At 47.7% G+C, this 12,635-nt stretch overlaps 2 protein-coding genes across 2 annotated transcripts; one reads left to right on the plus strand and one right to left on the minus strand.

Annotated features, from left to right (window-relative positions):
- Positions 1-704: 704 nt before the first annotated feature.
- On the plus strand, positions 705-4,363 carry LOC120956654 (polypeptide N-acetylgalactosaminyltransferase 3). Its single transcript, XM_040378314.2, has 4 exons — positions 705-1,042; positions 1,109-2,141; positions 2,206-2,307; positions 2,371-4,363. Exons 1-4 carry the CDS (start codon positions 912-914, stop codon positions 3,097-3,099), a joined length of 1,995 nt encoding a protein of 664 aa, XP_040234248.2. The 5' UTR covers positions 705-911; the 3' UTR covers positions 3,100-4,363.
- A 332-nt stretch (positions 4,364-4,695) lies between these two features.
- LOC120956655 (protein glass-like) lies at positions 4,696-8,785 on the minus strand. The gene has a single exon (XM_049608307.1). It carries the CDS (start codon positions 8,680-8,682, stop codon positions 7,177-7,179), a length of 1,506 nt encoding a protein of 501 aa, XP_049464264.1. The 5' UTR covers positions 8,683-8,785; the 3' UTR covers positions 4,696-7,176.
- Between the last annotated feature and the right edge of the window lie 3,850 nt (positions 8,786-12,635).

A 12,635-nucleotide genomic window follows, 5' to 3' on the forward strand; every position in this document is an offset into this window, starting at 1 on the left:
TTTAGCAGACGGCAAACGACTCATGCATTCTAAAAATAGCAAAAAAAAAAAAAACTGGTGGCGCTATCTGTTGGTGGGATATCCCAACCAGTTGAGCTTCATCGCTTGGAGGAGAGCTTTCTCATTTCCTCTGTACTGTTGTATGGTTTCGCATTGAAGTTATGCATCGCTAAAACTAGAACGGCGATACGATTGTTTAAATACTAAACTCCAACGATACGATTGTTTAAATACTAAACTATGTGGCGCATCTGTGGCGGTACCTACCCCTCGACTGAAAATTTAATTCTCTTTTTCTGTCAGGTGAGCTTAAACCGCGGACAGCGAGATTCAAATTCAAATTTAAATAATTTTCTTTGGCTAGCAATTCTCGGAATCCCCACAACTGACATAGTCTACTTATTAGGAACATTAAATTTTAACGGATAAAACTAAAAAGTGCCAGGCAAACAAACGTGCATCAGCGCGATAAGTAACAAATGAGGATAGCGATCCTTGAAACAGCAACCCAAGCGCCACAGATTAAACTTAAACGACTGAAGAATCAAATATCTGTTATTTTCGGTAGGATAAATGGAAAATCGGTAGTTTTAGGGCGGTCATTTGTGAATCGGTAGGCATATAAAAAATCGGTAGGAATACAGATAAATCGGTATTTCTGGTCACTCTGTCGCCCGCACTGTTTATGTGTCAAATTGGTGGGCATAGAAAAAAAAACACACACACTCACATCAAAGAAAACAACAAATTACGCGAAGATGGTGCAAAGTTGCGCTCACGTTTTATTACTTTAATTCGATTAGTTAAGAACCAAAATATACAGTAAGCAGTATTATAAGTGTTAAAGTGTGTAAAAGAGCTTCCGCTGTGTTCGCCAACGCCATATTGTAGCGATTGTTGCCGCTTTCAAGATGATGTTCCGGCTGCGGGTTAAGATTTTCTACGTGTACATCATTATTTCGTTCGTGTTTAGCGTGTACCTGTTTTATTTAATATCGAAATATTCGTTCGAGAAGTTCATAAATTATCACCGGCATGTGAGGTAATATTAACATACCAACGCAAGCTTCTGGGGAAACTAATTGCTGTTTTGTTTGGTTTGTTCCAGGAGCAACAAATTCCCCGACCGACCACGGATACCGCAGATCGTGGGCCACTATGTGGGTGTCGGGACGGTGGGGAACCTGTCGAAAGATTTCATGAACACGAACAACTTCGACCCGATACCGGGCGTCGGCGAGCACGGCGATCCGGTGGTGATACAGGCGAAGGATCTGCTCAAGATGCAACAGTTGTTTCAGATCAATCGGTACAACCTGCTGGCCAGCGACCGGATCGCACTGAACCGTAGTCTGCCGGATGTGCGCAAGCCGAAGTGTGTGTCGAAGCTATACCCTGCCAAACTGCCCACCACTTCCATCATAATTGTGTTCCACAATGAGGCCTGGTCGGTGCTGCTGCGTACCGTGTGGAGCGTAATCAACCGCTCGCCGAAGGGCTTGGTGCGGGAGATACTGCTCGTGGACGACGCCAGCGATCGACGGTTTCTGAAGCACGAGCTTGACAACTACGTTCAGAAGCTTCCCCTTTCCGTGACCATTTTGAGGTTAAACAAACGGGAAGGGCTCGTTGCGGCCCGGCTGCTCGGCGCCCGGATGGCAACGGGCGATACGCTTACCTTTCTCGATGCGCACTGCGAGTGTTCGCCCGGGTGGCTGGAGCCGCTGCTGGCCCGGGTGCAGGAGAACCCGAAGAAGGTGGTCTGCCCGGTGATTGATATCATTTCGGATGATAATTTCTCGTACATTAAGAGCTTCGAGTTTCACTGGGGTGCATTTAACTGGCCGCTGCACTTTCGGTGGTACACGCTGAGCGATGAGGAGCTGGCGGAGAGAAGGAAGGACACGACCACCCCGTTCCGGACGCCGGCGATGGCGGGTGGATTGTTTACGATCGATCGGAAGTACTTCTTTGACATTGGGGCGTACGATGAGCGGTTGAAGATTTGGGGTGGTGATAATTTGGAGATGTCGTTTCGGGTGTGGCAGTGCGGTGGGGAGGTTGAGATTGCGCCCTGCTCGCATGTTGGCCATCTGTTTCGGAAGAGCTCACCGTACACGTTCCCTGGAGGAGTGAGTGGGGTGAGTAGGGCCATTCAGAGCAAAGAAAAGAGAGTTTTGCTTGAACTTTTCCCTTTTTTTCTAGATTCTGAACGAAAATTTAGCCCGAGTTGCACTTGTGTGGATGGATGATTGGGCCAAGTTCTTCTTCAAGTTTAACAAGGGCACTGAAGAGTTCAAAAGCTTGGTAAGACCCCTCAAAATAGTATTTTATCTCCATTTACTAAACGAAAGTCTTCGTTTTCCACAGAATGTCTCCAACCGACTGGCCCTGAAACGCGGCCTCAACTGCAAATCGTTCGACTGGTACCTTCGCCAGGTGTGGCCCCAAAACTTCTTCCCCGCGCCGAACAAATTCTTCGGCCGCATCCAACCGATCGACCTAACGTCCACGTTCGACTACCAGGAGTACCTCACGCTGATGAAGAAGATCAATCTGATCATCAAAAACCTCAACCCGGAGCTGAAGTGGAAGTTCCTGATCAAATACCTCACGGAGAATGTGAAGCGCATCGGCGACTCGATGAAGGCGGCCAAACACAGCCCGTACTGTTTGCACAAGCCGAAAACGAACACGGCCATCAACCAACCGTACGGGCAGGCGTACCTGCAAAAGTGTTCGCTGCTGATCAACGTGCTCGACGAGCAGTTTGTGATTGACGACTATGGGCGCGTCATGACGGACGAGGGCATCTGTCTCGATTCGTTCCGCAAGACCAGCATCGATGGGGAGGAAATTGTGGAGGGTGTGCGGAAGATTAAGATGGTTACCTGCGGCAGCCAGAAGCCGAACCAGCGCTGGGTGTACGAGACGGACACGTACCATCTGAAGAACATTGGCGATGGGACGGAGTGTCTCGAGCGGAGCGCTACCCTCACCCGGGAGGATGGCGAGGACAAGTATGAGCTGTTTCTGGGGCCGTGCGATGTGCGGAACGAGCTGCAAAAGTGGATGCTCTTCCCGGTGGCATGGAAGTAAAAGGATCAAGCCGCGCCTAAGGCATACTAGTCCGAGTTAGGTTACCTCGCTCAGGATACACAAACACAGGCACACAATCTCTTTCCTATCTCTATCTCTCTCTATAACGTCCATATGTGTAGCTAAACGAAAACAGATTTCAAATCACTTCTCACTGTAAGTTTCCCTTCAAACCCACTATCCTTTCTTCACTAGTTAACAAGAGCAATTTAAACCAGTTATATGTGTAAGGTATAGAAGGCGTAGCAGAACGCTCCCAGTTCGGTGCCGAAATGAGAGAAATCGCCTATCTCTCTGAATCTCTCTCTCTCTCATTCTTCATGTTTGAGTGTGGGCAATCTTTGAATACCAGTTTTCCAGCTAGTTTTGTAAGAGACGACGAGCGTAAGATATTTCATACAGTAAGATAAACGTGTGTAGCTTAACGTACCTTTAATGTGACGGGAAAGTATTAGGTGTGCATCTATCGCGGGGTGTGTGTGGTGTGGTATTTGTTTTTCGAATTGCTTTTTAGCAGTACTTACTTTAGAACCATGTGCTCCTCCTGCGTACTTGAAAAGACTCGATTTAGCTGTATTAAGAATGTTTATTTTTGTTCACCTTTTTGAATCCATTTTTGTTCACAATCTTCTTAGAATGGTATATAATTTGAAACTGTGATATTGTGAGTAGAGCCTAGTAGTGTGGGTCAAAGAAGGGGACATGGGACAGACACACACACACGCACACACAAACTTATGTCACACCAATGACAAAACTCAACGCTCAAAATACATAATTTCTAAATACAAACCTTTACAAACGGCAGCGGAACTTTGCAAATACTCGTCCGAAAAGCAGCGGAAAAGCGACTCGATCGATCAGGTCTTCAGCAACGCATCATGAATAATATGTCGAAAGAGCACAGATGGAACGACTCCGTAAAGATAACTGAAGTGCTGGAACTGCACCAGGAACATCTCCGTAATACCAAAACCTCCAGGTAAGTCTTACCTATAGGAAAACGACACGACAGCCAGTTGTGTTTATTTCGCGTTTTTCAATCTATTCGTGCATGATATTTATTTTATCGCTTGATTTCACTTCACTACACAGTAACAGTAATAGGGGTGGTTTTTCTAAATACATGTACAAAGCGTAACCTTACTAAACTAAAGCCATAGGTTGTCGGATGTTCTGGTTGTGTATGGGCTTTGTAGTTTTTGTATGTTTTTTTTTGTTTGTGTGTTGAGTTTCTACATATTTACTAGTTAAAAAAACAAAAGACCGCGGTAATCATAATGGTAGCATTGTAAAATTAAGTCATCATCAGAGAGAAGCAGTTATACGTAGACGTAGTTAAGGTTGAGTAAAACAAATAACTAAAAGGAAGAGAAGTACTCACTAACTTTGTGTGATAAACTTAATCGATAGTGAGAAGGAGGAAAATAAACATAAAACTAACATAGAAAGAACACTAAACAAGACTCCCGCAAAAGGAGTAGAGCAAAACAGAAAGATGGCATAGAATGGAACAACCCAATTAGCTAGTAATAGTTGGAGTTGCTTTCTGCAGCATTGATTGGAGTATCGGGTTCGTGGTTTGTGTTGCATGTTTTTTTTTTATCTATGATTAGTGTGCTATTTATTTACCTTTATTATCTTACATTATCCTCGATGCACTTGGTTCGTTGCCCTCGGCGAGACAGTGCATCGAATCTTTTTTCCTATTTTTTTTCTTTTTCTAGGTGCTCGCCAGCTGCTTCTTGTGTAAGTAACTGCGTGTGTGTGTGCTGGTGCGCGTGTGTATATTTGGACTAATAAAACGTACAAAAAAAATGGTTGTAAAACAGATAAAATCTCTCTCAAAAAACAATAAAACAAACATTACATTACAAAACAAACAAGAAACAGGGAGAGGAATCTGCTCGTGGCCGGTCATGGCAGAGACGTTGTGTGGCGATCATGCCTCTGCAACTTCTCTAACCTGTCATTAGAGGCTCTGTAAACGCTGAGGACCGCTCCTCTGCCATGTGTGTGTGTTTCTGATGTTTCTGATCTCACTATATTGGTAACTAATTTGTAACAGCGTGCGTGTGGCGTGATGTAGGATTGTTTTAATTGTGATAATGTATTTCAGTTTTCCCTCTTTGCTTTGCTCTTTCTCCTCTAGAATTCCCCTTATTGCCTATTGGGCTAACGGCTGGTGGTATCTTTCATCCAGAATCGGCATTCGTATCTCCAGCATCGACCAAGCCTGCTGGTTGGTAAGTCCTCACAACCGCGCTTTCTGTCTCCGTGTTCATGTTTAATTGCCACGCTTCTTTTTTTCTTGTCTGTGCAATTTCCCTCTCCAGAGCACAACCTCCGAAGACAACCTTCTGAAGATCAGCTGAATCAACCGCTTATCAGGAGCGTTGTATCGCTGTGTCTGGCAAAAAAGAAACGAAACGGTACCTGACTGCCATTCCAAGGTAAGTTGAAGACATCCAAAAAATCAGAGTGGGGGCAAAAAATCCGCTCCCCAAACGTTTACGATCACGCTGCGGATCTTCCTAAAGTGTGATCGGGCTACTACAAACCATCGGAACATTGAGGTGTTATCGGAGATCAGAGACCGCGGGTCCGTTTTATGCGAGTGGAGGGCCATTTGCTTGCCGCCGTGCCCCCAAAAGTGCCCGTTTTATGGCGGCAGCAGCGGTTGTTTGACGGCGTGCAGCAAGCCGGCGGACAAGAAGAGTGGTTTATGGTTCACGTGTTTGCAAAACTTAATTAGAACATCTTGTGGTTGGTTTCCTTTTTTCAGTTTTCGATTGGTCGTAATCCCGGCGTCGCGTGAGTGTTGTGAATAGAGGAGGGCAAAAGAGACGGAAACCGATATGTAAAACGTAACTAATTAACAAACACAGCTGTGGTGCTTCTCACTAAACTATCCAACATTGCTATCTACTAGAAGAACTAAAACTCAACAATACTATAACATTTCACGCTCATTTCGCTCACTCGAGTACGAGTAACGCCACAGCTAGAGTCTAGACAATTTCCCTCATCTCATTCGGCACATACACCACCTGCGGGACGTGTTGATTGATGGGCCCCCTTGTTTTTAATTCCAAAATCATCCCCAACAGTTGTCACTTGATCGTCACCTGCTCCGACAAGTGGCAGCACGTCCCCGAGCAGCATTTTTACATTTGGCTTTGGTTGAACAATTACTTTTCGTTTTCGAGTACCATGGATTGTCTCTTTTCCCAACTTTTGATGCTCTCGTGCCTACATCATTTGCTTTGTTTTTTGTTTTTACTAAACATTAGTTCGTAACAGTAACAGCTAGCTGGTAAAAGGTAATGGAAGTTAAACGAAACATCTTAAAAAAAGGCGCCCTCTTAAACACACTTACGATACTTATCGAGGAAGCAAGAGCATATGATCGGTATGGCAAGTAGGTTTCGTATTACTTTTTTGCTTCCTCCTCCACTTCCTTCCCTCCCCATAATCATACAAAACAAAGCACAAAGGAGTATTTTATCACCGTGTTCCGTAGCAGTTCGCGTAGAACATTCGCGTACCACACAACATAATTAACTAGCGTTCGAGAATTAGTTAGTGCTTTAGCCTAGTTTCTAAGACGGTTTAGTTGCTTCAAATACTATAAATTCGACCCGTCAGATCGGGGCCGCTATCGCGAACGATTGGGTAGTAATGGTAATCTCTCGAGTGTTGTTTTGTTTGCGAGTCTTTCCTATAAGTACAACGGGGTTGGTAGTAACACGCAGCGTAACGTAACGTAACAAGTGCGCGCGCGCGTTACGATCTTACTTAAAGGCTACGATTTAGGATCGATTGTACCTTGCGGGTTTGAGTGGTTAGCTTGTCCGTAACAGTAGTAGAATAGTAGTGGTTGAACCGGGCTTTGACCGTTGGTGCTCCGTGTGCTCTGACTGCGTTACAGTACAGTGGAATGGAATGGAACTAAAATACTGTACCGAAGGAACCATGACGCTCTCAGTATCTCTCTCTCTCTCTCTCTGGAACGTGATCGTGCGCTGATCAGCAGGTACACCCTAGCTCTCTACCGCGGGTCTCGGGCACCCCAGGTCAGGTGACCTGTAAAGGTTCGTCCCCGTCCTCGTTGTTGTTCGTCTCCATCTTGATGTCCGGCTGGATGTCCTGCTGGGGGCTTCCGATGCTGCCGCCTGCCGGAGAAACAGGCTCTTCGTCTGACGGTGTCGAGCTGCGGGAGGAGTGCGTATCGTTGTGTCCATCGTTGTGCTGCTGCTGGGTTTGTGATCGTCTGCCGTACGGGCTGTCACCTCCGGCGTTAGATTGGGAGGAGGGAGATTGCTGCTGCTGCTGCTGCTGGTGCTGCAATCGTAGCGGGATCGGCAACTGTGTCACCTTGCCCATGAACGATCGGATCTCCTCGAAGTACGAATCTTCCGGAATACCGCGACTATTCCGCCGTGCTGCCCGTAGTCGCTCGTCTAGCCCAAGCCCCAGTCCGGCCGCATCCGCCTCGTGCTTCTTCAGATGTCGATCGAGGTTCGTCTGCTGCCCGAAGCAACGCTCACACAGCGCACACTTGAACGGACGCTCCTTGTTGTGGATGTTCCGGACGTGCCGCTGCAGGTTGCTGGAGATGCTGAACGATCGCTCACAGTACCGACACTTGTACGGCTGTTCGCCCGTGTGGGTACGCAGATGACGCGTCAGGTTAGCCGACCGCGGGAACACCTTGCCACAGAACTTGCACGCGTACCGATCCTTGTTCTTGCCGTGGGGCGCCGGAGTACCGCCAGCACCCGCCGGCAGATTGTGGTTAATGATGTTGGCGTTGTTGTTGTTCAGGACATTGCCTCCGCCGCCACCTCCTCCACTGTTGGATGCGTTGTGACGGAGCTGCGACAAGCTGACGGCGAGTGCTTCTCGCTCCTTTAGCCGCTGCAGATCGTAGGAGGCGGACGAGCGCGGCGGCAGAAAGGAACCACGGTACGGCAGTGGAAGTCCAGCCTTGGCGATCGCTTCCAGCATGAGCGGATTAAGCCCGGGCGGTCCAGAAAACAGCGCACCGGGGCTGTGATTAGCGAGGCTCGATATTCGGAACTCATCCTTAATGTTGATGTGATTGTTGTTGGTGTACTTCGAGCTGTTGTTGTTGTTGTTGTTGTGGTGGTTGGTAGGACTCGGGCTCTTGTCACCGTCGGACGGCTGCTTGCTGTGGTTGTTGTTCAGATTGTTGTTGGAGTTGTTGTTGTTATCGTTAAAGTATATCACATTGCTGCCGGCCTTGCTGTCGGTCGAGCTGGCTCGCGGCGGGTCAGTTTCGTCGTCCGAGGAGGTGGAGGTTGATGTGCCACCACCACCACCACCGGTACCACCACCAACAGAAGACTTCTTGCGCTCCACCCGAAGATCGAGCGGTTGTTCGGTGAGGCTCTGGTGCTGTTGCTGCTGCTGGTGCAGCAGATTCGACGAGGACGAACGGTTGACGAGCGAGAGATCGAACGGGGCCGGGAGGGTGGATCCGAGACCGAGCAGCGGATAGACCGCGCCTTGCTTTGGACTGGGCAGCATCTTGCGCGGTGAGTGATCCTTCTCGCGCATCTTGCGCCTCACTGCATGCGCACAGATCACGGTTGCGGCCGTTGTTGTCGCTTTTGTGTCACCGCGTGGCAGAGAGAAAGATGGATGGAGTGGGGGTGGGGGGGGGGGGGTGGGGAAACGTCTTTGCGTAGTTGTTCAGCTACTTAAAGAGCCTGAAACGAGACAGGAGAAAAAAAAACACAACAATAGAGTATACAGAACAAAAGGGAAAGAAATGTCTTTTCGCGTGCGACTACCGTCGGGATCTTAATTGAGTCATTCATTTCCGCGTGTCGGCGCGAAGAACCTCACAGTTTGAGGACATAGGAGAGAAGGTAGAGAGTGCCCGTTAAGACCCCTAGAAAGATGTACCTCGCAATAACAATGATTTCTATTGAGAGAGCTGCAAGACAATCGCTTAAAAAGCCCTGGGACGAACCGGGGCGCGGTGAAACAAATGAAGTACGTCCACACGGAACCACAAAGTGACCATCGCCTGGCGACCCGTGATTGCGACCCAGTTTGAACGAGATCCGCAACGGCCATTCGCACCATTCAGACCATTCCACCAGGGGCACTGTCAGCTCGCCCAACTGTCTCCGAGCAAATATTGAACTTGCTATCATCTTTTGATATTGTCTAGTGGCCGTGCCGAGTCACCAATCACCCGGCAGGCCGGTGACTGTCACTACAGCGACCACTTGGAATGTTAATCAAAAGAGACCGCGCTTCGCACCTTCGCCAGCGCCCAGCGGACGGCATTAGACGGAGAGAGCGATGGCGGCAACGAAGAGGACCACGTCGACGATGATGATGCAGTCCGTTGCAATCCATTGCCGGACCGGACCTTGGAAAGCGGACAAAACGGAAATGGCACCCAAAGACAAAGCGTTGCAGGCGATACCGCAAAAGCCACCGCAGCGCAACCAGGAGGGTCATTGCATTGGGCCTTCTTTGCTGCAGTGCGAATTTTGTGCCATTCGCTTGCCTGCCTGCTCCAGATTTCCTTTTATGAGCAACCCATTATTTGTTCGGCCGCGCATCTGAATGGGCGCCTCGAAGTGTGGCGCACGACCCCGTAGAATGGCACGTGGGCTGCCTGACTGCTGGCTACTTTCAGTGCGTCCCTCGTGCTGCTGCGCAACATCTTCCAATCGGGACAGTTTGGAGCAAAACGCCGTTTGATCGCGTGTTGCCGGTCGTGTTTGTCGACCACTTCGGTTGGCGCGCGCGCGCACGCCGAGAAGGCATTGAGTGTTGTTTGGCGAGCGTGCTCTGGCCAACTTTCTTTGGATCTCCCTTCCACACCCCCTCCTAATCTTATCGGAGAATAGTTCCGCAAAAACCCCCCGGAGAAGCAACTCAAGAGATCATTCTTTGCTGGTACACATTGGTCTATTCGAAATTCGTCACGGAACTGTGTGTGTTTGTTTTCGGGCGTCTCTCTGTTTGCGCCTTTAGTCTTGCACGGAGGAAAAGCTTTGGATCGTCTAGGTTAGGGAGCATGAATGTATGGTTCCGTTTCATCGTGTCTTGCAAAGGGAAGGTTAGAAAGACACAGGTCGAATGAATCCGTCGTGGTCAATCGCGCACGAGCCGTTGGAGGTTGGAAATTGAAAAGCAACGCAGCAATCTCCCGAAACGTCATGCGAAAATGGGAATCGTGATACGCGATCATTATCGTTTGCGGTGCTATTGGAGTTTGTTGGAACCCTCCATCAAAAAACCCGGGTGACTAATACAAGAGAGGGTTTAGCAGAAAGGGGCAGAGAGGTCTCCAGGGAGAAATGATTTGTACCGATTGTAGAAAGATTGTGTGGATAATGATGTTCAAATTGCTTCACGGCTTCTTGGTTTGGTGGTTTGGAATGGTACCGAAGCCATCCCAGGTTTGCCGTTGGAGTGGGAATAGGTCTTTACCAGCTTATGATGTAGATTTCTTCATCGTGCGACGATAAAGAGTATTGGATGTAAACGATACAATTTAAGGAACGAAACATATTGGATCGTATTCTGGACAATAATCATCAACATGATCTTTGTCTTTTGCGATTGAGATCACGCAAATCTGTAAAGCTATATATCATTGCAATTGTATTGAAAGCTGCTATCAGCTACAGATCAATGCTTGAAGATACTTCAGCTTAAAAACAAACATCTTTAACTCCACTTCAACTCCACTGATATTAATATTGTCATCTCTCTGCACAAACACAAGACGGCAAAAAACAATATCAAATTGCTCTATCTCGTATTGGACTCGTTTCGTGATTGCGCAACCACCGTTACGGTAATGGTTGGAATCGTTAGGTTCGTTAGGTCCCGGGCCATATCCAGAACTGCAACTCCTAGCAGCAGCAGCAGCCCTTTAATAGGCTTAATAAATACGAGAAGCGTGTTAGAGCTCCTCCCGTCGTACCTTTACCAGCAGGGTTAGGGAACGCTGCGCACTAAACGAATGTATAGAAATTGATATAAATTTGATTTGAAAATAATAAATAACGTCCACGGAAGGCGCCCCCGAGACCCCCTTTCTTCCTGCTCCACACAAACATGCCAAACAGTCAGCGACTGTGTATGCTGATCGAAACAATGCCACAAACTCGCAGCTCGAAATGCATAATAAAGAAAACAAACCCTAACAAACCCCAGCAAACAAACAAGAGGGTTGCGAAGGCGCAACTGGAGCAGAGGAAATAAACTTTACACTGCAAATCCGTACTTATTACTGTTCCCGCAGTGCCGCCGGCCCGTTCGTTGCATCGCATCCTTTGATTCGGCGGTGGAAGGGATGAGAGGGAGTTAATCGCGAGCACGAGCCATTGTAGGTCCCGTTTTTTTTTCTTTCTTTGCCAAACGCCACGATCTGGCTGGCCAAATGCAAACGTTCGATGAAGACGACGGCGCAACGACGACAACACGGAATCGGAGCGTTTGAGCGTTTGAGGAGTCGATCGAAAGCACGTGCGAGCAGTCGCAGTTGCGGACGAAACCCGAGACTGGGTCGTTTTCCATTACGAATAAATATAAATAATCATTACGAGTCATGCGCGCGAAGTGATCGAGACGGCGGATGATCTACCTACGACGGAGTTGGTGACTATTGGAACGAAGTCGATTGTGTCTGGATAAGTAAAGCTTAGGGAGATTAGAGACATTGTAGGATGAAGTAAGAACTTCTTGTGTTGAGTTTGGAGTTCAAATCTCAAACAAAATTGAACTTTTTGAACATTTTGTACTAAAACTAGGATCTCAAAAGATCTTCCGTATTCTTGTCTAATCTCAATCAAATTTCCAATCTAAAGCAAAGATCGCAGAGCCCAAGGCAAACTAAATGTGCAGGCATCAGGTAAGAACCTAATGATTGATTACCCGGTGCGACTGTGTCGAAACCTTCCATTTATGCGTCAAACTTCTGGGGCATTCAAATCGCTCTCTCAAACGCAAACCAAAAAAAAGCGTCCATTCCACGTGATTGAGCTTCTAATCGGATTTCTGACCGGATTCCAAACGACTTTTGATGGATATACCGTCCAATACAAGAGACCCGAAAAAACACGATATCCCCGAACATCTCATTTACCATTCTCTGGATTGTGGTGCCTTGCCCGGTGAATCATGTGGTAACCGCAAAAGTGATACTTTGTACCCAGTGCTTTGTGCCTTCCGAGACTGATATATTTATTCCTGCTTGATCTTCTTTTTTTTGCACATACACCTCTCCAATCTTACTAATCCATCTTTCGGGCGGTTTTGCTGAATGGTTCCGAAAAAAATGAACTGCTCCATCTCACAATATTCGATTACCAAACCTGGGTTGGGGAGCACCTGGGGATGGGTTTCTGTGCAGGAATGCTTCGCTCCTGTTTAGCATTGCCGTGCCTACGATACCTAGGGCGAAACCCTTTTTCCTTTTCCCCCGCTCTCCACGCCCAATCGGTTGGGCGGTGACGAACGATCATCTTCATCATCAT

Source organism: Anopheles coluzzii, chromosome 3 (genome assembly GCF_943734685.1).
Source record: "Anopheles coluzzii chromosome 3, AcolN3, whole genome shotgun sequence".
In the NCBI taxonomy this organism is placed as follows: Eukaryota; Metazoa; Arthropoda; class Insecta; order Diptera; family Culicidae; genus Anopheles; species Anopheles coluzzii.

Excerpts from the sequence above, each read along its gene's own strand:
- LOC120956654 (XM_040378314.2), top strand. The coding sequence starts at position 912 with ATGATGTTCCGGCTGCGGGTTAAGATTTTCTACGTGTACATCATTATT. Across the intron at positions 1,043-1,108 it reads AATTATCACCGGCATGTGAG|GAGCAACAAATTCCCCGACC; the intron begins GTAATATTAACA and ends GGTTTGTTCCAG. Across the intron at positions 2,142-2,205 it reads TCCCTGGAGGAGTGAGTGGG|ATTCTGAACGAAAATTTAGC; the intron begins GTGAGTAGGGCC and ends CTTTTTTTCTAG.
- LOC120956655 (XM_049608307.1), bottom strand. The coding sequence starts at position 8,682 with ATGCGCGAGAAGGATCACTCACCGCGCAAGATGCTGCCCAGTCCAAAG.